At 53.6% G+C, this 26,825-nt stretch overlaps 1 protein-coding gene across 1 annotated transcript; it reads left to right on the plus strand.

The window, feature by feature from the left end:
- The first annotated feature begins 745 nt into the window (after positions 1–745).
- TECTA (tectorin alpha) lies at positions 746–25,942 on the plus strand. Its single transcript, XM_030964893.1, is given in 27 exon segments — positions 746–1,023; positions 2,264–2,328; positions 3,433–3,566; positions 5,177–5,464; positions 9,141–9,278; positions 9,840–10,005; positions 11,755–12,167; positions 12,809–13,379; positions 14,274–14,866; positions 15,258–15,350; positions 15,352–15,832; positions 16,494–16,961; positions 16,964–17,040; positions 17,042–17,104; positions 17,384–17,945; positions 18,833–19,032; positions 19,818–20,201; positions 21,020–21,306; positions 21,404–21,684; positions 21,808–21,918; positions 22,279–22,481; positions 22,781–22,944; positions 23,063–23,311; positions 23,754–23,916; positions 24,431–24,518; positions 24,638–24,754; positions 25,570–25,942. Coding segments are annotated over 26 exon segments (6,459 nt in total). The 5' UTR covers positions 746–1,023; position 2,264; the 3' UTR covers positions 25,671–25,942.
- Positions 25,943–26,825: the final 883 nt, after the last annotated feature.

Consider the following 26,825-nt stretch of genomic DNA (forward strand, 5'->3'; position numbering starts at 1 on the left):
ACCTCCTAACAGGGAAAATAAGGAATAAAAGGCCCCCACCCCAAATGTCAGAGGGGAAAATCAGCCAAGCTCAGGCTGTTTTCCCACTGCTGGGGTTGGAGCAGTGCCTGTCTGAGCTGAGCCTTGCTGCAGGATGGAAAATCAGCTGTACCACAGCTCTGCTGAGGGATCCTTCACCCCTCAGCTGCTGTTCAGCTCTCCCTCTCGTCCAACATGGATATGAACCAACTCAAAGCAGTTGAAATCTTTTTTTGGGGTACAGATTGGGCTGAAATGTGGAGCTGTGGTCAGCCCAGATGCCAGAGGCAGGGAAAATCCCTGTGGAAACTGCAGGTGTAGGAGTGAAAATGACAATAATGCTCACAGCAGTGAAGGTCCCCACCAGCACCAGAGAGGGTGGAAATGGGAACAGCAAAGAAACCTTCTGTGGGCTGGACTGGGTGAGTTTTTCCTTTTCCACCTGTAAAAAAGCAGGACTTGGATGGCAAAGCAGCTCCATTGAAACTCCAGGGCAGTGCCTTTGAACCTAGCACTGTTTAATGCTAATCCTGTAACTTTATATAGGTGGGCTTTTTTTTTTCCTGCCCCCTTTACACAAAGGAGGAAGGGGCTCAATTCTTCTGAGGGTTGGGTTTTCTGTTCCCTGAGCAGCAGAGCTGCGAGCCCAGCTCTGTCTCTCTGGCATTTCCATCTGAATCCACCTGAAGGGGGTGAGCTTTTGGGGAAGAAAGAGGCTTCTCTCCCTCTCCAGGCCAGAATCTGATCTCCAGATTAGCCTGCTGGTTATCAACAGAGGAGCAACAGTTGTGATTGCAACTCAACACTGCTCCAGCCCTGGAAGAGCATTGAGGAAAAGGGAGTTTTCACTTGGGAGAGCAAAGGACTGAGCCATCGTTTCAGTCAGCAGCAATAATTGGCATGGCAGCACGGGCATGCATTCTCCATTGACATAGGATTTCGCCCTGCTCTTACCAAGACTGGTCTAAAATTCCAGACCTGATTGCTCCTCTAGCCTACAGACAGGTTGGTAATTTTTTTTTTTTCCATACCTAAAAAATTGTATTTTTGGATGGGATGTGTTCAGTAGTGCGTGCTTTGCTGTCTGTCCTGCTTTGCTCTCGTCCTTGCACAGCCACAGTCCCCACTGGTCCCTCTCTGCTGCTCTCTGCTAATGAGACTCAGATTTACAATCTATACAAAATTTTGCCACTCTCCTTTCACCTTTCCAGGACAGGCAATGTGCTAAAACTTCTCCTTGGTGGAATGAAATTTTCCCCATGGAGAATGTGCTTGGGAAGATCTTTCCTTCCACCGTGCTCCAAACTCTGAGTGATGGGAGTGATGTGGGATAAATTATGGGATGTTCCCCCTGTGCTCTGTGGAATTAGAAGGAGTTGGATCTGTGCTCTGTGGCATTAGGAGGAGTTGGATCTGTACATCCACATTTTCCATAAAAACAGATCCATGGGGAGAACACAAAGGGTTTTTAGGGAGATTTTTAAGGCTGGGAGGCTGCTGTTGACACCCAGGCTGTTCATAATGCACACAGTTGGTGTGGGAAGCTCCCAAATCCCTTCCCAGCACTCCTGGAGAATCCCAAACCTTCCTGGGAGCTCTCCCTGAGCCCTGCCCGTGCGGAACGAACGCAATCAACAGGCAAAGAAATCAAAGCAGGTGTTTTAGCAATATTTTCTATTGGATTAATAACCAGTAACAAATTGCATTAGGCACAGAAGGAATTAGAGCTGGCACAGGATTTCGCTTTCATTTTGTATCTTCACTCTCCGAGTCTCTCATTGATTCCTGCACAAGGAGCTGCCCAGCTGTGGAAATGTTTGTGCTCCTTCCACGCTCATCCAGCCCCCTGAGCGATGGCTGTGGTGGCAGCCAGGGCACAGGATTAGCTGAAGCTGAAGCCCCTGGACCATGAGAGCTCTGGGCTCAGCCAGGAGTGGCCATCCTTGCTCTAAGCAGATCAAGAATTGCTCAGGAGAATAAGGAGAACAGGGAGAGCTGTGGCTGTTCACAGCTCCCAAACATGAAATGAGCTCTTCCAGGTGTTTGTGGCCTTCCTTTGGCAGCGATTTGCTGTTACCACCAGGTGTTTCGGGGCTGCCTGGCAGGTGAGGGACCTCAGCCAGGTCCCTATGTCAGCAGCAGCCAGGTCCCTATCTCAGCAGCAGCCAGGCAGCTTCGGGAATCCCCTCGAGGATGAGTTTTCCTACCAATGTGATGCATGGCTGGGTTTGTCTCCTTCCTGTAGGATGAACAAGAGATCATTTCTGGGAGCCTGGGTGGCCCTTTTGGTGATAACAGCACAGCAGCGAGGTGAGTATCTCCCTGCAGAAAATATTCCCCAGCTGGGCTGTGCCCAGAGACCCCAGAGGATTTGGAAAATGACTCCAGAGGGCTTGGGAAACACCCCAGAGGGTCTGGAAAACCATCCCAGAGGGCTTGGGAAACACCCCCAGCTCCTTGGCTGGAGCAAAAACAAGAATCAGAGTGACCTGAGTGTTCCCCATGGGGAGGGAGGGACTGAGACTCCTGAGGGCTGCTCGTGTTTACAATTTGTGTGGCTGTGTGTGCACCTGGAGCACTCCAGAGGAAGCAGGAGTTTGGAAAATGTCTGTGTTAGGGCTGCTGAGCAGGCAGTGTGGCACTTGCAGAGCTAAAGAAGAATTGAGGAATGTCTGCAGCCCTGGAGGAGCAGAACATGAAATGACAGCAGAAGTCTGGCTGGGACAAGAAGGGAAATGTGCCCTGGGACAAGAAGAGAAATGTGCCCTGGGGCCTGAAGTGGCTGTTTGTGCCTCAAGCCGATGGATTTTAGGCTGGTAAAAAAGCAGCAGGCTGAAATGTGTCAAAACCACCTTCTGAAGCACTTTTGGGACAGACAGTTATGTTCTGTGGCAGTGCCTTTTAGCAGGAAAGTGAATTTTGCAGGGAAATGTGGGAGCAGCCGTGACCCTCAGGCTGTGAGCAGGGCAGGAGGGAGGTGGGCACTGCCAGGAACGTGGCTCTGGGGGCTGGAATTGGGGCTGTTTGCCCCCCTGAGCACCTCACATGTGGAACAGCCTGTCCTGCCCATCCTGGAGCAGGGCATGGACCTGCTGTCCTCCTGTGGAGCCCAGACTTGGGGGGTTTGACTTGGTCACAGCCCCAGGGGAGGAAAAAGTGCAGCTGGGGTGCAGCTTGTGGTCACTTTGCTGTGCCCTGAGTAACCTGGGCGATGCTTTTCCTCCTGAGCCTGGCCTAAAGCCAGTCCCACAGCTCTGCCCTGGCTCCAAGCACGCTTTGTCTGCTGGTGTTGGGGTTTGGTGCTGTTTTCTCCTTTGGCTGCTGATTTTTGGGTTTGGGGCTGTTTTCTGTGGCCTCTCTGAAATCAGGACTGTCCTGACCCTGCCCTGAGGTCTCTTCTCCCTCTCCTTCCAGCTCACACCATGGCAAGCCTGTACCCATACTCGCAGAACGACACCAAAACCCCCAAAGTGGATGATGGCAGCTCCCCTGAAATCAAGATCTCTGTGCCATTCATCTTTTTTGGAGCCCCATACAGAAGCATTTATGTAAGTGGAGAAAGCAGATCTTCCCTTCATCCTTTTCCTTGCCGTTATTGGCTGCATTTTGAACATGCTCTGCCTGTCACCAGGAATTGGAAGATTTATTAGCAGCTACCTGACAAGTTCTTAGATTTCATGAACTGATAGGTTTTATGATTAAGAAAGTCAAAGGTGTATTTAATGGGATAATGTTCATAGGAAAGGAATCCAAAAGGCAATAAATTTTCTTTGTGGGTGATTAAATGGCACAGCAAAGCGAAGGGCCTGACACAAGGGACATCATTCCTGCTCCATGACAAGAAACAAGGACATGCAGGACCTGAAGGGGGGAAAAGGGGTGGCAGTTTTGTGGGGGTCCCAGACAAGGACAGGCTGCTGCTGCTGCTCCCAGGTGAAGCACAGCAAAGCCTGGCTAGGGGACACCAGGGCTGGGCTGAGAGGCGTCACCTGAGCTCACCTAAACCTTACACAGGGCCTAAGGCAGCCTGACTGTGCCACACCACAAGTTTTGTGGTCTCTGTGGGCTCAGAAGAGAGGCAAAGACTCCTCCCTTCTCCAGCTGGTGTTTGTGCACAGCAGCACTGGGAAAGCAGAATCCCGTTCCAAACCCTGCTCTGGTGGGGATTCCAGCACCCAGGGCAGCAGTGCCGTTTGTTGTCCGTTCTTTGCAAAAATGTTGTTTTGGGGAGCATCTTCAGCAGACTCTGGGGAGGCTGAGGTGAAACCTCCCAGCTCTTGGGGAGCCCCAGGATCTATTAGAGATGACAAAGCCAAAGGCAATTTTTTCCCATGCAGCCACCTGCACCATCATCCCCATCATCCCTCAGTGCTGCAGGGCTGAGTAATCCCAAAAACTGAGCAATCCCAGGAGCAGTGCCTCAGCAGATTTGGGTGCCATCCTGCTCTGATGGGTGCCTCCCCTGCAGAACCCTATTTGGAAGAATTTTCAGGGTTTTGGGGCTTCCTGCACCAACTCTTGCCCACCAGGGGTAGGATGAAGCTGAATCATGCTCGGGCTGCTCACCCTGTCCGTGTATAAACCCAAACCCTCTCTCCTCACCCTTCCCACCAAACTAGCCTCTCTGTGCTGATTTATTCTGCCAAACCACCTCTTGGGGAGCCCCAGGATCTGTTACAGATGACAAAGCCAAAGGCAGTTTTTTTTCCATGCAGCCACCCCCGAACAAACATAGAATTAACCCCAGAACTATCCCCCCCAAAAAACCCAAACAAAAATACAAACCATGATCATAAATCATCAACCAATCACCCACCAAATTTTACATTCTTGTAGCTTATAAAAATCATCCACATCCCTCAGTGCTGCAGGGCTGAGTAATCCCAAAAATTGAGCAATCCCGGGAGCAGTGTCTCAGCAGATTTGGGTGCCATCCCCTGCAGAACCCTATTTTGAAGAATTTTTAGGGTTTGGGGGCTTTCAGGGTTTTGGGGCTACCATGGGTAGGATGAAGCTGAATCATGCTCAGGCTGCTCACCCTCTGTCCTTGTATGGGGAGAGAAGGTTTGGCTTCACACTTCCCACCAAACCAGCCTCTCTGTGCTGATTTATTCTGCCGAACCACCCTTGCTCAGACACCGTGGGGGTCTCCACGCAGGTCAACAACAATGGAGTGATCTCCTTCAACGCCCTGGTCAGCCAGTTCACGCCCGAGGCCTTCCCGCTGACCGACGGCCGCGCGTTCGTGGCGCCCTTCTGGGCCGACGTGCACAACGGCATCCGCGGGGAGATCTTCTACAGGGAGAGCACGGAGCCAGAGCTGCTCCTCAGGGCCTCCAGGGACATCCGCAGGCACTTCAGGGACATGGCCTCCTTCTCTGCCCGCTGGCTCTTCGTCGTCACCTGGGAGGAGGTCACCTTCTATGGGGGGAGCAGCACGACGCCGGTGAGGGGCTTCTCGTGGGTGGATTGTATGTCTTGTCCTCTAAAGAGGAAAATTTTTTATTTTATGTCTTGTCTTCTCCAAAGAGGGGAAGTTTGGGGGTTCATTCACCTCTAAAGAGGAGAATTTTGGGGGTTGATGGAGGTGTTCTTAATCTGTGTGTAAAATTGAGGAGGTCACCTTCTATGGGGGGAGCAGCACGACGCCGGTGAGGGGCTTCTTGTGGGTGGATTTTATGTCTTGTCCCGTAAAGAGGGGATTTCTTTTTATTTTATGTCTTGTCCCTCCAAAGAGGTGAATTTTGGGGGTTGATGGAGGTCCTCTTCACAATCTCTGTATAAAATTGAGCAGGTGATGTTCTCCAGGGGAAGCGGCATGACACCAGTAAGGAGCTCCCCATGGGTGTATTTTATGTCTTGTCCTCTAAAGAGTTTTTTTTTTTTTATGTCTTGTCTTCTCCAAGGGAAGTCTGGGGGTTCATTCACCTCTGAAGAGGAGAATTTTGGGGGTTGATGGAGGTGTTCTTAATCTGTGTGTAAAATTGAGGAGGTCACCTTCTATGGGGGGAGCAGCACGACGCCGGTGAGGGGCTTCTTGTGGGTGGATTTTATGTCTTGTCCTGTAAAGAGGGGATTTCTTTTTATTTTATGTCTTGTCCCTCCAAAGAGGTGAATTTTGGGGGTTGATGGAGGTCCTCTTCACAATCTCTGTATAAAATTGAGCAGGTGATGTTCTCCAGGGGAAGCAGCATGACACCAGTAAGGAGCTCCCCATGGGTGTATTTTATGTCTTGTCCTCTTAAGAGGAAAAATTTTTATTTTATGTCTTGTCTGCTCCAAGGAGGGGAATTCTGGGTGTTCATTCACCTCCAAAGAGGGGAATTTTGGGGGTTAAATTTTGGAGGTGTTCTTCAGCATCTGTGTGTAAAATTGAGGAGGTGATGTTCTACGGGGGAAGCGGCATGACACTGGTAAGGGACTTCTCATGAGTGTTTTTTATTTCTTGTCCTCTAAAGAGGAAAATTGGTTTTTTTTATGTCTTGTCCCTTCCAAAGAGGGGAATTCTGGGAATTTTGGGGGTTGATGGAGGTGTTCTCCATGATCTGTGTGTAAAATTGAGGAGGTGACCTTCTACGGAGGAAGCAGCACGACGCCGGTGAGGGGCTTTGCATGGGTGTGTTTTATGTCTTGTCCTGCAAAGAGGGGAATTTTTTATTTTATGTCTTGTTCCCTCCAAAGCGGTGAAATTTTGGGGTTCATTCACCTCCAAAGAGGGGAATTTTGGGGATGATGGAGGTGTTCTTCATCATCTGTGTGTAAAATTGAGTGAGACACTTTGTGTTCCTGCTCCCCAGTTCCCTTCTGGGCAGAAGGGATTTTTCATTCTCTCCCCTGAGCCTCGCTCCCTGATTTAAGATCCCCAGGGAAAGCATCTCCTCCTCAGTGTTTGCAGGATCTAAGCAAGGCTCTGACACCAATTAGGACTTTTTGGCTTGATCACAATGCTTTTCTTGCATACAAATTCAGCTGTTTCTGATGGCAGCTCCCGGCCTGCATGGGAGATTGATCACGCTGATCAGAGTCACACGAATGACTTGGCCACGTCACATGGCCACAAATGTGTGAGCTGCAGCTCGCAGGAGGGGGATGGCAGTGGGATGTTTGTCAGGGCATGGACAGCTTTTAAATATCTGGTGAATTTGTGAGCTGTGACTGCAGCTGATGTCGGGAGGTTGGTGCTGGACTGCTGCTAGGGGTGAAGATAGAACCTGAGTGGTTTGGGTGGGAGAAGATCACCTCATTCCACCCCCTGCCATGGCCAGGGACACCTTCCTCTAGACCAGGCTGCTCCAAGCCTCATTCTTGAGCAGCAAATGAGGGATCCCAGCTCTTGTCTGGCTTGTTCAGGATTAGCCTGTGTGCTGCGAGTGCCAAAACCCAGCTTCTCCTGTCTCGAGGAGTTGGCTCTGATAAACAGTTCAGCTCTTTTCCATTTGTTAGAGAAGCTTGAGATTTCATGCATATTTTTTTGCCAGTCCTGGCAGCCCTTGCAGAAAAACCCCACATATATATATATTTTTATATATATATATATTTTCAGACAGCAAGCAATATAGAGATTCGTGTATTGCCTGAAGAATTTCATTTGCAACACAATGCAATTTATTTTGCTTTAGAGCAGCCTTCCTGCTCAGCAGCAGCCAGGGCTCGGGGTTGGCACAGGGAGTAGCACCATGCAACTTAAGCAGGAATTTCATCGCAATGCAGAAAAACTGCAGAAAATTTGGGAATGTGGCCTCAGGGACGCTGCAGTTGCTGCCTGGAGATGTCACCTGAGCAAATGGGTTCATTTTCAGAGGGTTGGAGAGAGAGAGTGCTCCATGGCCTCCAAAGAGGGGAATTTTGGGGGTTGATGGAAGTGTTGCTCATGAGGAGAGCCAGGTGTGAGATTCTCCTCCTGCCAACCCTCCCGGAGGCTCCTGAGCATGGAAAAGCTTCTGTGGCACTCTCCAAGCGGCACTGCCCTTATGTGGGACACGTTTGTGATCTCCCAGCACTGCAAAAGGCTTGGCAAAGGTGAGCAACAGGAAACCAGGAGTAGGAGAAAGAATCTCAGGGAAAAGGATGAGGAGTGGAAGTGGCTCTGCTGCACTCCCTGCCCTGGCGTGAACTGTGCCATTTGCAGCTGCTCAGAGGCAGCTCTGCCCACACCTCTCCCTCTCTCTGTCTCTCCTGGCAGCTCCCAGAGCTGCCTCGCCTCCGTGTTCACAGTGCTCAGGGCTCCTGAGATAATGCAGGATAAAGCCCAGTGGGAGATGTTTGGGTCTGTGGGCTTTCCCAAATATCTCGGGATTGTTTCTGTGGCTGCAGTTTCCTCCCCAGTGTGCAGGGCCCAGGTAGCCAGGCTCCAAGGGTTGCTCTGCATTAATTAAAAGAGAGGCAGCCCACACTTGGTAAAATCCTGCTTGCTCAGAGGCAGGAGGAGCTGCTCTCAGGGCCTGGTCCCAGGGCAGGGATGGGAAGGACAGGAAAATGCAGGGAGCTGAGAGAAGGGACTGACTGAGCTCCCTGCTGCTGGATCTGCAGGGATGGAGGGGATGTCTCAAGGGAAGGAGCTGCTTCTGTCTTTCTGCACAGCCCTAAAAGGGAAGATGGGCTCTTCCCACCTGGATCCTGGCTGGAATGTGGCTGGAGTTGGTGGGGCTGGAAATGCAGAGTCATTTCAAGTGAAAGGAAGAACACGAGCAGAGGATTTAGCAGGTAGGGAGGGGATTTGGCAGGCAGCAAAGTGCAGGATATACATGGCTGGCTTGGATGTAATCCACCCTCAGCAGCGTTGTAGGATGTGAATGTGGAAGGGAACCGGGAGAGATAATGCAGGAATGAAGCTGAGACAGGGTAATGGGAGATAACAGATCACAGCCACCAAATCCTGTCAGCTCATTCTCATGCTGCCATCTATTGGTGTTCCCCTGGATCAGAGATGGTCCTCACATGCTCCCAGGCGGAGGAAGGAGCAGAATGGGAGCTGCTGGAGCTGTGGCAGCAATTTTGGGTATTTTGGGCCTCATTCCACTTCTGCTCCTCACGGTGAGGCTCACCCTGAGCCAGACATCACTGTGGCAGGAGGGCAGGAGGAAAGCAGTGCCCCCTGTGAAGGTGCCCGTGGTTCCCCACAGGTGAACACGTTCCAGGCTGTCCTGATCACAGACGGGGTGTCCTCCTTTGCCCTGTTTAACTACCACGAGATCAGCTGGACCACGGGCACAGCCAGCGGAGGGGATCCCCTCACTGGTCTCGGCGGGGTGATGGCTCAGGTGAGGCTCCTGCTCCCATATCCCCATCCTGATGAGCTCCTGATGACTGCCTATGCATCATCCATGCTTCCTCAGGCCGCTGAGTCCCTCAGCATCCCCAGCACTGGCCTTGCACTCAGCTGCTGGGATGAGCACTCCAAAAGTTGGTGGTGGCAGCTGTGCCACAGGCAGTCCCTCTGCCTGAGGAAGGGGTCATTGCTGCACGAGAAATGCAGCAATCCTGCATCCCCACATTGCTTCCTCACTTCATCTCTCCCTGCATTGCTCCCCCGCCTTATTTTGGCCACTCAGTTCACACCCCCTTAGATCTGCATGTACATACATGTGTATCTATACAAACAGCAATCTGTGAATACACTTCCCTTCTGCTTGTAGTGCCTGTTTAGCTTTTCATTCACATCCAGAAAACAGAAATTTAGACAACCTGAAAACAGAAATCTCCAGAAAGAGCTGTTAAAACTAAAGAAGATGTACTCGGGGGAACAGAGAAGTGAGGAAATGCAGGATCACTTTCCCATTGCCAAGAGGGGTGATGGAATTTGCTCTCTCTCTCTGCTTTAGGCTGGCTTCAATGGTGGAAATCTCACCAACTTTTTCAGCATGCCAGGCTCCAGAACCCCAGACATTGTCAATATTGAGGAAACAACCAATGTGAACGTCCCTGGGCGCTGGGCTTTCAAAATAGATGGCAGAGAAATAGACCCGGCCAACGGCTGCAGCCTGAGAGGTAAGGGAGAAATGGCATTGCTTGTCCCCAAATTTGGGGTGCAGTGTAGCAAAAGGTGATGCTGTTGGGGTGCTGCATGATCTGTGCTTTTGCCAGGGCGCCCCCATGAGCTGCAGCAGGGACAGAAGCACAAGAGAGGGTTCAGTCCTTGCACATCTCCGAGTTCCTGCGATAATTGGTGGCAACAGGAAAGACCCGGGGACAGCAATTTCCTCCTGCCCATAAATTAGGGAAGCTGATCTTGCTCCATTTCCCTTGTTTGTTCATGAAGAGCAGCAGGTTTCACAGGCAGGACAAATGTCATGTGTCTGCAGCAGTTACAGAGTGTGTGCCTGTCACTGACAGGCCATAAAGGGATTAATCGATGCACACTCTGGCTGCACAGGGGCTCTGCTGCTGAAAGATTATTGCATTTCCATTTGACAAATAAAACTGTCAGGAGCATCCACTGGGCTCCAGGAGTCTTTCCAGCAAGAGAGGATTGTCATTTGCTGACAGACACTGGAGACATGTGGCTTCTTTATGTCCTAGTTTAGAACTGCTCAAGGTCCACAAGATCCCAAGGCTCTTGCAGCTCCAGCAGAGTTTTGGGTCCAGCTGCACCAGAATTTCCCAGCTGCTGACCCCAGGAAGAAAGGCTGGACTGCAGAGAAGCTGGAAACCAGTCTCAGCTCCGCAGGTGACAACAGGAGTGCAAGTAGATCCCACCACTGGATTGAAATTTCACGGTGAATGGCTGATTGCCCTCCACGAGAGGAGATGCAGCACAAGGTGTTGGATCCCAATGACACCTCCTTCCCAAATTCCCCACACCAGGATGGTTGGAGCGTGGGCCTTGCCAAGAGGAGACATTTGTTGCAGGGAAGCAGCAGAAAACAGCTTGGGTTTTTTGTTTTATTTTTTTTGGTAGGAGGCAGGGAAGAGAACAAAAAGTTTAGGAGAGGTAAACTCAGGCAGCGCACAGCAGAAGCCACGCACTGGAGGAGTGTGAAAAATGGCCAGATGGAGGGGAGAGAAACCCTCACGGGGACTTGCCACCCTTGTTCTCCAGCCTTCTCCCTGCCTCTGCTGTCTCTCACCAGCCAAACCCGCTCCCTCTCTGGGGCTGCCTGGGGCTGTGAGATCACTCAGCACCCTGCTGGGGCTCGTGTGTGGGGTGAAGTTGCTTATCAACAGCTCTTTGGTGTAGTAACTACTACGAGCTCTTCCTGAATGGGAGTAAATTGCTCCTGGGGCTGCTGATGACAGAGAGACTTTTTGACCAGCACAAGGGAACTGTGGAAGTGAGAGCAAAGCTGGAGGATGGTGCAAGTGCAGCAAAAATGTTGGAAACTGCCTCCAAATGGGGCTTTTCCTTTGGGAAAACAGCACAAATGCCTCTTATGCCCTGCAATACTGAAGAAGAGCCAGAGTGGTGGGTGTCCAAAATGAGTGGAATAACCTTCAAGTTTTCCAGCCTGCGTGTTGCAGCACTGATCCCGGATTTGTGACAGCACTCGCAGCATTCCGGGGTCTCATGGCGTGGGCAGGACACAAAGAGGATGCACCACACATTAGAAATGAAACTTGGGACTTGCTGAGCAGCTCTTGCTGGGAGTTTGTGCAAAGAAAGCAGCTGAGAAGCCCAGCAGCAGGACACGGTGGTGGTGGTCTCCAGCACAGGACCAGCAGGCCCCCGAGGGTGGCTCAGAGCCTGTTTCTGTTTCAAGAGGTGATGTAGCGTGGGTTTTCCCCTTTCTGTCTTTCTAGGACAGTTTCTCCGTCAAGGGGAGATCTTTTGGGACAACGCCAACTGCACCACCAAGTGCCGCTGCCTGGACTTCAACAATGAGATCCTCTGCCAGGACATGGCCTGTGGCCCCTTCGAGGCGTGTGAGACGAAGAGCAAATTCTTTCAGTGCGTGCCGGTGGAGAGCAGCACCTGCGTGGTGTTCGGAGATCCACATTACCACACCTTCGACGGCTTCCTCTTTCACTTCCAGGGTTCCTGCTCCTACCTCCTCGCCAGGCAGTGCTGGCCAGGCTCCCAGCTGCCCTACTTCAACGTGGAGGCCAAGAATGAGAACCGAGGCGGCTCCTCCGTCTCCTGGCTGAGGGATATTTATGTGGAGGTCTACTCGCACAAGATTGTTCTCCCCAGGGGCGGCTTTGGGAAGGCAAAGGTAAGAGCTCTGCTGGAAGGGGAGAATTTGCCAGGGCAGCAGCCTGGAGAGTGTGGGATGGCACTTCTGGGCCTCGTGTGTCCTGGGGAATGGGCATGGGTGACACGAAGGGCCTGTAGCTTACCAATGGCTGTCCCTCTGTGCATGTCCCTATTCCAAGACTGTCACAGACATCTGTTATGAAAAATCCTTTTCTTAGGATTTTTCCTCTTGAGAAGCTGAGAGGCCTCAAGAACAAAATGTGAACAACGGTTATCTACTGCTGTGGAATGCAACAAGTAGATCTTTGATTGGCCCATGTTAGTTGTTTCTAATTAATGGCCAGTCAAAGTGAGCTGGCTCGGACAGAGAGTCCGAGCCACAAACCTTTGTTATCATTCTTTCCTATTCTATTCTTAGCTAACCTTCTGAGGAAATCCTTTCTTCTATTCTTTTAGTATAGTTTTAATAGAATATATATCATAAAATAATAAATCAAGCCTTCTGAAACATGGAGTCAGATCCTCGTCTCTTCCCTCATCCTAAGGCCCCTGTGAGCACGGTCACACAAGACCCCACAACAGGGCTGTCCTGTCCGTGTCCCAGCACAAGGGCTCTGCTGCTCCATGCGCTGGCTCAGCCGCCGGATGTTGTCCCCACAGGTGGACGACCTGGTGGTGTCCCTGCCCATCTCCTTGGAACTGGGTGCAATCAAGGTCTACCAAAGCGGGCTGTCCACTGCCCTGGAGACTGACTTTGGCCTGCTGGTGACCTACGATGGGCAGCACTACGCCTCCGTGTCTGTGCCGGGCTCGTACATCAACGCCACGTGCGGGCTGTGCGGCAATTACAACAAAGACCCCGAGGACGACGTGCTGCGCTCGGATGGGAGGGTGGCCACGTCCGTGCCAGACCTGGGGGAGAGCTGGCAGGTGCCACACCCCGAGCGCAGGTGCTCCACAGGCTGCCTGGAGAACTGCAGCCTCTGCGACCCCGCCACCGAGGCGCTCTACTTCACCCCCGAGTACTGCGGCTTCATCAACAAGAGCGGGGGGCCCCTCTGGGAGTGTGGCTCTGTCCTGGATCCCACTGCCTTCATCCACAGCTGTGTCTATGACCTGTGCAGCGCCAAGGACAATGGCACGGGGCTGTGCCAGGCCATCCAGGCGTATGCCACCGTGTGCCAGGCCCTGGGCATCTCGGTGGGAGAGTGGAGGAGCCAGACGGGATGCGGTGAGTGTTTGGGAGGAGGGGAGCAACGCCAGGCATTTTCCTGTGTGCCCAGGAGTGGTGACAGGAGGGGGAGGAAATCCAAGGGAGGGGATTGCCTGGAGTGGAGGGAGTTGGGAAAGAACTGATTGGTCCCTCCTCTCCATGGCATCACGCCCTTGCTCTGGCAGAAGTGTGGCACAAATCAGGCGTGAGGTGGGAGCTCCATGTTGCTCTGGGGGTCATCAGCTGCCATGAGGAGAGCTGGAGGCTGGACTGGAATGGGAACTGGTTGGTCACTCCACCATCCTTGTCGCCTTAAATAGCTGTGGGCGACTCAGTGGCTCTGGGGCTATTTTGGAGAAGCTCAGGACTGGCCAGGGAGGCCTGGGTGGGAACTTGTGATGGTGTTCACAGGGGTCCAAAGATGAGGGAAGAGACAAGGATCTGACTCCATGTTTCAGAAGGCTTGATTTATTATTCTATGATATATATTACATTAAAACTATACTAAAAGAATAGAAAAAAGGATTTCCTCAGAAGGCTAGCTAAGAATAGAATAAGAAGGAATGATAACAAAGGTTTATGGCTGGGGCTCTCTGTCCGAGCCAGCTGGGCTGTGATTGGCCATTAATTAGAAACAACCACACGAGACCAATCACAGATGCACCTGTTGCATTCCACAGCAGCAGATAACCATTGTTTACATTTTGTTCCTGAGGCCTCTCAGCTTCTCAGGAGGAAAAATCCCGAGGAAAGGATTTTTCATAAAAGATGTCTGCAACAGGAAATGGGGGGGACAATCCTACCCCTGAGGGGTCCATGGGTCACTCTGTGTTGTCTCAGTGAGAGGGTGGCAGCTGATCCTGAACCGTGCTGTAACACGTCCCTCTGTTTGTCATCCCTCTGCGCCCACAGCGGCGGCCGTGCAGTGCCCGGAGCTCAGCCAGTACTCGGTGTGTGCCAGCAGCTGCCCTGCCACCTGCTCAGACCTCACAGCCCCTCTGGCCTGTGCCTCGCCCTGCACCGAGAGCTGCGAGTGCCCCGAGGGCCACGTCCTCAGCGCCGACCGCTGCGTCCCCGTCCAGGCCTGCGGCTGCGACATCAACGGCCGCTACTACGGCGTCGGAGAGTCCTTCTGGGCATCACCAGACTGCACTGTGCACTGCCACTGCCAGGCTGGAGGGGAGGCCACGTGCTTCAACACCACCTGCCCCGAGGGAGAGATCTGCACCATCGAGAACGGCTACCGGGGGTGCTACCCAAAGCGGGAGACCGTGTGTTTGGTGGGGCAGGACCAGGTGCTGCAGACCTTTGATGGCATCAGCTTCCCCTACCCGCTGGAGCAGTCCTACACGCTGCTCAAGACCTGCCCAGAGAGGCCAGACTTCATCGAGGTGGACATCAACCAGAAGAAGGTTGGCTCTGCCCCCAACGGGCCGCGGGTCGTGCGGGTCCAGGCTGCTGGCCAAGAGGTGAAGATTGGAGGCACCAGGCTGTCAGATATTAAGGTAAAGGTGCTGCCCAGGGACAGGGTGGGAGGTGTTGGCTTGTGGTGTGATCCAGTGGAGATTATGGGTCTGTGGCTGTGGACTCCACAGGGACACTTGAACCATAATGTGGAGGCCCTTGGGGTGCCTGTGAAGTTGTTGCCCCAGCACTGCTCCTCCTGCTTGCTGAGGAGCGTTTCCTGCCTCCTCCTTCTCCTGCAACTTGCTTTTCCTCTGGAAGAAAAATTGCTTTCTGTGGGGCAAAACCCAAAGATACAGCTGTATGCTCTCGCTCAGAGGAGGCTCTGGGCCTTGGAGGGAGGGTGTGGGTCAGGAAGTGTTTAATGTGCACAGTGTGGTTGGGCAAAGCCACACCACCCTCCCTGAAGCCTCTCCACCTTGTTCCTTGTAGGTGAATGGTTACGACGTGGAGCTGCCCTATTTCCACCACTCTGGGCGCCTGGAAATCTACCGCACTGACAACAGCACCGTGATGGAGTCTGAGGGGCCTCCTGGCCATCAGCTACTATGACTCTGGGCTCCTGGAGATCCGCCTGTCCACCTCCTACTTCAACTGCACCGGGGGCCTCTGCGGCCTCTTCAACGACAACGCCACTGACGACTTCTGCCTGCCCAAGGGCAAGTTCACGGACAACCTGGAGCTCTTCCTGGACAGCTGGACCACCTTCGACGAGTTCTGCAACGGCGAGTGCGGGGACCTGCTCATGGCTTGCAACAACGACTCGGAGCTGCTCAAGTCCTACAGGAGCCGCTCCAGCTGCGGCATCATCAACGACCCCACCAACAGCTCCTTCCTGGAGTGTCACAGCGTGGTCAACGTCTCGGCCTACTACAGGACGTGCCTCTTCCGCCTGTGCCAGAGCGGGGGCAACGTGTCGGAGCTGTGTGACTCGGTGGCACGCTACGCCAGCGCCTGCAAGAACGCCGACGTGGACATCGGCCAGTGGAGGAGCCACAGCTTCTGCCGTGAGTCCACCAAAGCTGTTCATCACCCAGGGCTGAGAGAAGGGAATTAGGAACCCACCAAACCCAGGCAGAGTCGTTTTGGTGGGGATTTGTGGGTGTGCAGAGGCAGAGCAGCTTTTTGTGTGGGATGCTGGAATCACAGGCAGTGGTTTGTGGTGCCAGCAGAGAGAGATTTCCCAGGGAAGCGGTTTCAGGGTGGCATTTCAGGAGGCAGCAGAAGTTTTATGGGGCACTGTAGGAGCGTTCTGGAGCTGCAGATGGTGTCTGGTGGTGCTGTACGCTACCACCAGAGGATAATTTGAATAACACTGGATTTTAGCTGTTGCTGTAAACTTGCCTCATAACTCATAAGCAAATGTGACAAATCCCGAGTGTGGCAGTAGATGGTGGGAAGGCTGTGCCTGTCTCTGCCTCAGAGGTGTTTGTTTAGGAAATAACAGGAGGAGGTGATGTTTGGCACATAACAGGACAGGGTTGAGATGTGAGGGGGATGATGGCTGAGGGGAGAAAGGGTTGCAAAGGGAGTGGGATGAGCCAGTGGCCACAAGGTGTTGGGATTGTTTCCCCTTTCCCCAAATCCGTCACCACCCGCTTTTTACCTGTTCCTCACCCCGTGCTGTCGGAGCTGGGGGTTCAGGCTCTGTGTTTGCCAACCCTGCAGCTCTCTCCTGCCCGGAGAACAGCCACTTTGAGGAGTGCATGAGCTGCGTGGAGACCTGCGAGAGCCTGGCCTCGGGCCCCGTGTGCAGGGACACCTGCTCGGAGGGCTGCCAGTGCGCCGAGGGCTTCGCCCTGCGCGGCACCCGCTGCATTCCCCGCCGCGAGTGCGGCTGCAACTTCGAGGGCCGGCAGCTGGCCACCAACCAGACCTTCTGGATGGACATCTCCTGCCACTTCCTGTGCTACTGCAACGGCTCGGACAACAGCGTGTACTGCGAGAACGTGTCCTGCAAGGACGACGAGTATTGCCTGGAGGAGAACGGCCTCTACTACTGCCACGTCCGCACTGACGCCTCCTGCATCATCTCGGGCTATGGGCACTACCTGACCTTTGATGGCTACTCCTTCGACTTCCAGAGCAGCTGTGAGCTGGTGCTGGTCACCAGCATCTCCCGGCCCAGGGTGGAGCGCTCGACACGTTCCCAGCGTTCACTGTCACAGCCAAGAACGAGGATCGGGACACCTCCCTGGCCCTGTGGGTGAAGCAAGGTGGAAGTGGAGGTCTTTAATTACAGGATTGTCATCCACCGTGCCTACAAATACACTGTGCTGGTGAGTGCAGGGCCATGAGGGCTGTGGTTATTTCTGCAGGAGTAAAACCCTAGACATGAGGCTTTAGGGTTTACAAGGTTTTCTTGGGGGTCAGATCATGCCTTGGGCTCATCCTAGGGGGATGCCAGGCACAACTTTTGGAGAGGATTTCTGTTTTGGCTGTGGAGGTGAGGTCAGCAGGGACCTTTCTCTGGGAATGCCAAGCCGCCCTCATTTGTGTCTTTCTGGAAGCTCCCACCATCACTCCCTCTCACGGTGTGCCTTGTTCCCTCCCTGCAGATCAACGATGAGCGTCTCTACCTGCCGCTGAAGCTGGGCCAGGGCAAGGTGAACATCTTCGCCTTCGGTTTCCACATCGTGGTGGAGACCGACTTCGGGCTGAAGGTGGTGTACGACTGGAAGACCTTCCTGTCTGTCACCATCCCACGGGGCTTCCAGAACCTCACCTATGGCCTCTGTGGCCGCTACAATGGCAACCCCGAGGACGACCTGGTGGCTGCAGGGGGGACACCGGCCTCCAGCATCAGTGACTTTGTGCAGAGCTGGGCCAAGCGGGACGCGTTCTGCCGCGTGGGCTGCGGCGATCGCTGCCCAGCCTGCGGCAAGGTGGAAGGATTCTGGAAGCCCCAGCAGCTCTGCAGCCTCATCCCCAGCCAAAGTGGTGTCTTTGCCAAGTGCCACAGCAAGATCAACCCCGGCTTCTTCTACAAGAACTGCCTCTTTGACACGTGCGTGGATGGGGGAGCCATGCAGACAGCCTGCAGCTGGCTGCAGAACTACGCCAGCACATGCCAGACTCAGGGCATTGCCATCACTGGCTGGAGGAACTTCACCTCATGCTGTAAGTGCCACCATGCCTCAGGGTCCTTCTTTTCCTGGGGTGCCAGGGAGGGGGAGGCAGCCAATCCCTCCCATGCTTGCTGGGTGAGGTGGGTGAAGTCTGGCACACTGTATTCTCCAGGACTTGTCACAAACTGCACGTGGTACACAGGAGCAGGGATGGAAAAGGGGAAGTCTCAAGGTCAGAAGGTACAGGGAGGGAAAGGGGCAAGCCTCAGGCTCAGAAGGGACATGGATGGAAAGGGGGAGCCTCAAGCTCAGAAAGTACAGGGATGGAAAATGGAAAGCCCCAAGCTCAGAAGGGACAGGGATGGAAAATGGAAAGCCTCAAGCGCAGAAGGGACAGGGATGGAAAATGGAAAGCCCTGAGCTCAGAAAGGACAGGGATGGAAAATGGAAAGCCCCGAGCTCAGAAAGGACAGGGATGGAAAATGGAAAGCCCCAAGCTCAGAAGGGACAGGGATGGAAAATGGAAAGCCTCAAGCTCAGAAGGCATCAGCCATCCCCCACTGCTAACCAGGAATTATATCAGCCAGCCTCAATGCCAGCAGTGCGTGCTGCTCTAATGAAGCTGCAGCCCCTTGTCAATAAGATGACGATGTGCTGTTCAATCAGGCTCCTGAGGATGGGCACCGCACGCATCCCTGGCAGCCAATCTGTCTGGCAAATCAAATGGGAAGTAATTTTCCTTGCTAACGAGACTGCAAATTAAATTTGTGTTGTTTTTCCCTTCTAACAAGCAAGCTCATGGCTCAGAGGCCCCTCTCTCACAGGGTGGTGAGGCCACAGACTGGCACCATGCATGACAGGTCTGAATCAGTCCCTGGTGGGGAGCCAGGTTGGTTGTGTCCATGGAGCTAATCTGTGCCTGTTTTGTCCCCTGCTCAGCTGTCAGCTGTCCCCCCAACAGCCACTACGAGAGCTGTGTGTCCCTGTGCCAGCCCCGATGTGCTGCCATCCGGCTGAAGAGCGACTGCAGCCACTACTGCGTGGAGGGCTGCCAGTGTGACCCTGGCTATGTCCTCAATGGCAAGAGCTGCATCCTGCCCCACAACTGTGGCTGCTACTCTGATGGCAAATACTACGAGGTACACAGCTCTTGGGGCCTGCTCCCTCCCTCTAGATGATATTTCTTGGCAGAGTTTGAGTGAGGATGACAGGCTGGGCTGGTAGCAGGGCTGGAGAGGAGAGGGATGTCCTTCCATGGTGTGCTGCATAGGGAGCCTTTCTATGCAAAAAAAACCATCATGCAGTTGCTGGGTGAAGGTGACCTGGGTGTCAAGCACAGAAAGGAGCTGGTGGAGGTGTGATGAATAGAAGGTGGTGATTGGAAAGACTGTTTGATGAGTGCCAAAGTCCAGTATTCTATGATCACATTGTGCTAGGTATTCACACATTGTCATTTTAGTGTTTCGTGTGAAATTTACTTTTTCATAGCTACTGGATGTCACTGAGGGAGTTTGAAGCAGCAGAGTCCTGTGCTGATGGCACTGGTCATATCATAGTGGCTTGTATTTTGTGCCAGTGAAACTGTTCTGTGCAAGGTCCCTGTGCTCCATGAGGAGCCAGTATTGGGGTACTGTCATATGGGCTTCCTTGCAGATGGGTTGGTGGCTGGCAGAACACAAGAAAGAGGCCAAGAAGGGGGCTATTAAACACTGTGGCTTTGTGTGTGCACAAGAGGTGAGGGAGGTTTTGGTGGCAGTGCAAACCTGAGTGCGAGTAGCAGAGGTGTTGCAAGGCAGGTGCAAGCTGCCAGCGTGTTCTCTGCCCTTGTTTCCTGCTCTTGCTTGTCGTGTGACAGAAGGGTGCAAACCGTGTCCCAGACCCGCTCTGGGCTGACAGGGCAGCCGCTGACGGGTCCCTCTTTCAGCCCAAGCAGCTCTTCTGGAGCGGGGACTGCACCCGGCGGTGCCGCTGCTTCCGGCGCAACCTGATCCAGTGCGACCCGCGGCACTGCAAGTCCGACGAGGAGTGCGGGCTGCGCAACGGCGTCCGCGGCTGCTTCAGCACCCGCAGCTCCTTCTGCCTGGCGGCCGGCGGCGGCGTCTTCCGCACCTTCGACGGCGCCTTCCTGCGCTTCCCCGCCAACTGCGCCTTCGTGCTCTCCACCATCTGCCAGAAGCTGCCCGACTTCTCCTTCCAGCTCATCATCAACTTCGACAAGTGGTCATCGCCCAACCTCACCATCATCTCCCCCGTGTACTTCTACATCAACGAGGAGCAGATCCTCATCAGCGACAGGAACACTGTCAAGGTGAGGTCTCATCAGGGGCTGGGAGGGAATAGTGGGTGGCAGTCCAGGCTGCACCATGGTCTCCACAAGTGCCCCAGACTACTGTCAGTCTTTTCACAGCTGGAGTACTGGGAAGCAGCTCTGGAATCTTTTATGAGCGGCTCATGCCTGTAGGAGCATTGGGGGGTAGGACGGTGGGGATGGATGGAGATGAGAGATCTCTGAAGCCAGGTCATGGAACTTGTGGTGTATTGCAAAGGGCCTGGGTGCAGGGCCCTGCTGGGAGCTGCCAGCCACAGCTGGAGCAGGCCTGAGAGAAGAGAGGGGGAGAGAGGATGAGAGGGAAAGAGAGTAAAAGGGGTAAGAGAGCGAGGTTCCCATTACAATACTATAAGTCTTCTTCTGTGTTGAATATTCTAATTCTCACTAACCAATCTAGTACAAGATACAAATCCTATAGCATTTACATGCAGCCTGTAAGAATCATTACTTTACCATCCTGTGTTGCATTTTAAACCCTAAAAACTCCTCTTTGGGCCCCTTCTGCCAAGCTGTAGGGTCTGCTCTGACCCTTGGAGCTGTCTGCAAGCAGAGGGTGTTGTTTCATCAAAAGGGAATTACCTTCAGCCAGCCACAGCATTGTTTTCCAGTTGTTCAGTAACTGAGGGATCTCAAAGCTTGCTTTCATTTCAATCTCACTTACAGCTTCCATATTCCCAAAATCTTTTGCCAGACAATCATATTGATAAGGCTTTCCTGTTTCATCTTCCCCAAAACATGCCCACATCTGTAGGCAGAGGATATGGGAGGGATGTCAGCTTTGTGTCCTCTCACACTAGGTGAACGGAAGCCTTGTGAGCATCCCCTTTGTCACGGGGCTGTCCACCAAGATCTTCAGCCAGGAGGGCTTCCTGGTCATCGACTCCAGCCCCGACATCCAGATCCGCTACAACGGCTTCAATGTCATCAAAATCACCATTGGGGAGCGGCTGCAGAACAAGGTGTGCGGCCTCTGCGGCAACTTCAACGGCGACCGCACCGACGACTACGCCACGCTGCGGGGCAAGCCGGCCGTCAGCAGCGTGGTGCTGGCACAGAGCTGGAAAACCAACGGCATGCAGAAGAGGTGAGTGCACAGCCAGCCCTTCCCCACCAGGTGGGAGCGGGAATGGGAGCAGGGCTGGCCATGAAAGGAGCCCCCACCACGTGTCCGGTGCCCACAGCTGCAACGAGCTGCAGTACTCGCAGTACGCCGCCTCCTGCGACAACGTCCAGATCCAGGAGCTGCAGAGTGACAACTACTGCCTGAAGCTGACCGACATGAAGGGCTTCTTCCAGCCCTGCTACGGCCTCCTGGATCCTCTGCCTTTTTATGAGTCCTGCTTTCTTGATGGCTGCTACAACCACAAGAAGATCCAGCTGTGCGGCTCGCTGGCTGCCTACGGAGAGGCCTGCAGGACCTTCGGCATCCTGGGCACCGAGTGGATCGAGAAGGAGAATTGCTGTAAGGGAACTGGGGCTGCTCAGGTCGAGGGGAGCCATGTCCCGCTGGGGAGAGGGGCTGGAGGTGGCTGCCCCACGGTCTGAGGGTAAAGGTTGTGTTTGTGCTGTGTCTTGTGCTGTTTAGCAGGAGTGGTGGAAGATCCCTGCGTGGGCGCCGACTGCCCCAACCGCACCTGCGAGCTGGACAACGGCGGGGAGCTGTGCGGCTGCATCGAGCCCCCGCCCTATGGGAACAGTGAGTCCTCCTCTGCTCCTGGCCCTATGGGAACAGTGAGTCCTCTGCTCCTGGCTGTGGGGTCAGTGCCGAGCTCCACCTTGGGCCATTATGCCACAGGGGCTTTGGGAAAGGACATGCTGAGGGCTGTGACCTCTGCCAAGATGGGTTTTCCTGACCATGGAGGAGAGGAGAGAGCAGGGAACGGCTTTTCTAGGGTGCAGATTATGGGCATCTCTGGTTTGGGAGCACTTTGAGCAGCAGGGGTGTAGGATGGGCAGAACACACTACGGAAGATGATCCCAACCCATTTCTAGTGGAGGAGAGAAGTGCCAAGGGGTCATTTGTGGTGATCTGAAGTCGTGTCATCTTCTCCTTCAGCCACCCATGACATCATTGATGCGGAGGTGACCTGCAAGGCTGCCCAAATGGAGGTGTCCATTTCAAAGTGCAAGCTGTTCCAGCTGGGCTTTGAGCGTGAGGGTGTGAGGGTCAACGACCGCCACTGCCCCGGCATCGAGGGGGAGGACTTCATCTCCTTCCAGATCAACAACACCAAAGGCAACTGTGGCAACTTGGTGCAGGTGAGCTGGGACACGGGGCACACAGGGCTGGGAGTGTGGGACAGTCCACTGCAGTCCAGCTCAGCTCCAGGGTTGAGGCAGGCCAGTGCAAGTGATGCTTGGGAGGTGCTTTAATGGGCTGGGGGCCAAGGAGAACACAGGAAGGTCTTGTAGAAGAGGGAGGTAATTCCAAGCCCCACCATTTCTGGCCAGAGGTGGAGGGGCAGCATGTCCCTTGTCACCCAGCTCATTTAGAGCTCACTGGGAGCAGGGAAGCAGGGACAGCTGGCATTAAGCAGTGCCCTGTGCTCCCTCTGCAGTCCAACAGCACTCACATAGTGTACAAGAACACGGTGTGGATCGAGAGTGCCAACAACACGGGCAACATCATCACCCGGGACAGGACCATCAACGTGGAGTTCTCCTGTGCCTATGAGCTGGACATCAAGATCTCCCTGGACTCAGTTGTGAGGCCAATGCTCAGGTAGGAGCAGGGCCTGTTACACACATGGGTGAGGCAGTGCTGGTTCTGAAGCCAGGCAACAATTTGGGGGTTCAAAACCTTTCCACCAACTGAGCCAGTGTTTTTTTGTCATCGTTAGCGTGATTAACCTGACGGTGCCAACGCAGGAAGGGAGCTTCACCACCAAGATGGCCCTGTACAAGAACTCGTCCTACAAGCACCCGTACCGGCAGGGCGAGGTGGTGCTCACCACCCGGGACGTGCTCTACGTGGGGGTCTTTGTGGTGGGGGCCGACTCCAACCACTTGATCCTGATGCTGAACAAGTGCTACGCCACCCCCTCGCGGGACAGCAACGACAAACTGCGCTACTTCATCATCGAGGGAGGGTGAGCTACCACGAGCCCCAGTGGTTTTCGTGGTGTCTGGAAGGGTGGTGGCATCAGCTGGGACAAGGACCTTGAGGCCAATGGGATGGTTGATCAAAATCTGGAAAGGGTGAGGAGCAGTGTTGTTAGAGCAGGAATTAATTTGCTTGGTGTGGGCAGAGTCAGAAGCCCTGCGTGTGACAGAGTACCAGGTGCAGAGAGAAGCACTCTCCTTGTGTCCATGATGCTGTGGACAACACCTAACTGCAGGAGACAGGGGGATATGGATCATGCACAGGCATTTTGGGAAGCTGGAAATGCCAGAGAGAGGTGACAGAGGCAGGGCATGACACCCTTGTGCAGACAAGCCATGGCAGGGTCTAAGCACCCCACTGTGGGACACGGGGTGAGGGTACAGGGAGGGTCACAGGAGGGTGGTGCTGAGCATCAGTGCTTTGCACAGATGCCAAAACATGAAGGACAACACCATTGGCATCGAGGAGAATGGGGTGTCCCTGACGTGTCGCTTCCACGTCACCGTCTTCAAGTTCATCGGGGACTACGATGAGGTTCACCTGCACTGTGCCGTGTCCCTCTGTGATTCCGAGAAATACTCCTGCAAAATCGTGAGTGGGGCCAGTGCAGAGGGAGGGGATGCTTGATTTGAAGGGCTCTTCCAGCGTGCAGTGAGCCCTTATGATGTGGCATTGGAGAGGTGACCAGAGATGTAGCCCTGGAACATTTACTAGGAACTAGTATTTAGATTCATTTTACATATCCATTTTTTTAATCTTGACTTCTTTTTTTTTGTCAAATAATTAAACCATATATCCCTTCATTATCCAAATCATTTGTCATCAATACACTTTCAATTAACCTTCCTCTATATTTCCTAGGATCAAAAACAATAGCCAGCTGTCATCATCACTCCACAACCATCCCCAGACAAACATAGAATCTCACAAATGGGAGGGTTGTGTGTCCCTCTAGGCATGGGGAGCAGATGCTCTGTCACAGGCAGGTCACCCTGGGACCTGTGCTCTCTGAGCCTGGTTGCAGGGTCCCTCTGGGAGCTGGAGGGGCACAGAGGGGGCCTGGGTGAGGCTGAGGGTGACAGACCTGGTGTTTATCCCCCAACAGAACTGCCCTCAGCACACAAGGATGGCCAGCGCCTTCGCTGAGGAGTCCAAGGAGCAGATCCTCTCAGTGGGGCCTATCAGGAGGAAGAGTAAGTGTGGGACCCCAGGGAAGGCTGGCGGTGTTTTTCTGCCATCCCACCCTCAGGCAGCCAAGGACCAGAGGTGTGAGAGCATGGCTCAGGTGTCCCCCTTTGCTGTTTGTGTCCAGGATCAGACTGGTGCGAGGACAACGGAGGCTGTGAGCAGATCTGCACGAGCCGGGCGGACGGGCCCTTGTGCAGCTGTGTGACAGGGACACTGCAAGGGGACGGCAAGAGCTGCAGGGGCAAGTACCGGGGTCAGGGTGGGACTGCCACCCCCAAAACGGGGGCTGTGGGGTGAGCAGTGGGGGAGAGGGGCTGGGGGCTCTGTACAAATCACGAACGGGATGGGGCTGCTGTGGAACGTGCCTTGAGCTGTTTTATTGTTCAGCATCAGTCTTATTACGTGATTATGACAATGGGAAGATGCCACCAGCTCACATCTTAGGCAGCAGACAAAGAATTTAATGTTACAACTCACTTTAAAAGTTTTTTCACCAATCACACAAAGCAAAAGCACATTGACAGTAGTTCTATCCAATCACTATAAGCACACATACCTTTGGTTAAAACAATGCTTGCTTATTTTGAATACAATACCTGCTTGTAAGCCTTAACACACAATGCACAGAGCTCCATTATTAAGCTTCAACTTTCCTAATATCTTGCTAGATGAACTTTTCTGTAGCTTAGAGAGTTATTCTAGACAAGCGTTATACACAGACCATTGTTCTATTTGTCCTTGCTTTTCTACAGTTTAAATAATTTTTCTGCTGACAAATCTCATGGCTGCTGCTTAGCTCTAATCACAGTTCTGCTGCCTCTGAAGCCTGCCTTTTGCATCTTTCCCAAAACCCTCTGATTTTGTTGTTTTCACACAAAAAACAACCTCAGAAGAGCTGGCAGGCAGCTGCAAGGGAGGTGATGGTGCCTGCATGGCACAGGGCAGGGTAGAGTAAATGCAGTGGGTCTGGGAGCCCAGCAATGAGGTTGGGCAATTGGGCGGGCACCAGGGAGGCACCCAGAGCCCCATCTCACGTGGATCTTGTTGTGTTGGCAGCCTCCAGCTCTTCAGGGGAGCACCGTGCCCGAGTGACCCTGCTGCTGGCGGCCCAGCTGTGGCTGTGGCTGCGCTCAGCCCCGCGGCCCCCGACCTCGTAGGTGCGGCCCCGCCGCCCAGCCAAAAACTGTTCTCGCGTCAGCCTGAGTCTTTGTAGGGTAGGAGACAGCCCCCCCTGCCATGGGCACGCCGCTGCCCACCCGGCCATGCTGCGAGGAGGCCGAGGGATGTCACCTGAGAGAGGTGGGACGCGGAGCCGGCGCTGACATGCAGCCGGTGCAGCGACGGCTGGAGCAGGAGGATGTTTGCCAGCAGCGATGTGGGACTGGGGTTTGGGGTTTTTTTACAGCTTTCCATCGTTGATGTGGACTCGAGGAGGGGTTTTGCAGCTTTTCCACAGGCTCTCCCTTGTGGAGTGCAGTGTAGGTGGCCCACACCACTGTTGGTAGTGTGGGACAGGGTGGAGCAGGTGTGTCGCTATAGAACACGAAAGAACACACGCACACACTGCTGCTCTCAAGGTGAAAAAAAAGGGAAGTTTATTTTCTGACTCCAACATTTATAGTTTTACAAAAATGACAGCGGATTGGAGGGTGACAGTGACACCTCTCCAATGACACTGGTCAAACCAACAGTCTATCAACTCTCTCCTCCTCCATAAAAGAATGCAAAACAATGAGTTATTTACAGAAAGTGTGTGAGAAAGTTCACTACAAGAATATCAACATCAGAAGGCTTAGAAAATCTTAAAAAACCAGGGTGACACACATGCTGTCCCCTCACATCTCCGCTGTCCTTGGGAGCTGCCACCACGGTCCTATGGGCTCACAGACTCAAGCAGAGGTAGGTGTTGGGGCACAGAGCAGTGCATTGCCATCTCTGGATGTTGTGGCACCTTGGGACCGTGTCACCCTCTGACTCTCCGGAGCAGAGGTGGTGCTGAGGTTTGGTTCAAAGAACCAGACTCATCCATAGGGGCCTGGAAATCTTGGCATTGTGCTTTGGTGATGACCAGCTGGTGCCAATAGTTGGAAAGAGGTGCTTTCTGGTGGGCAGGAACAAGAGTCAGAGGAAGGAGGGATGAAATTCTCTGCCATGTTTGTGTGGCGTGCAGGGGCTGAGGGTCAGAGCAGGGTTGGGGTCTGTGGGCCCAGGGCAGCATTGGGGTGCTGGTGAAAGAGTGGGGAGCAGCCTTGGGGGGCTGGTGGGTGTTGGGGGGGCTGTGTTGGTGTCTTGTCTCGTGTTTGTACTCTGTG

The sequence above is a fragment of the Camarhynchus parvulus genome, chromosome 24 (assembly GCF_901933205.1).
Source record: "Camarhynchus parvulus chromosome 24, STF_HiC, whole genome shotgun sequence".
Lineage (NCBI taxonomy): Eukaryota > Metazoa > Chordata > Aves > Passeriformes > Thraupidae > Camarhynchus > Camarhynchus parvulus.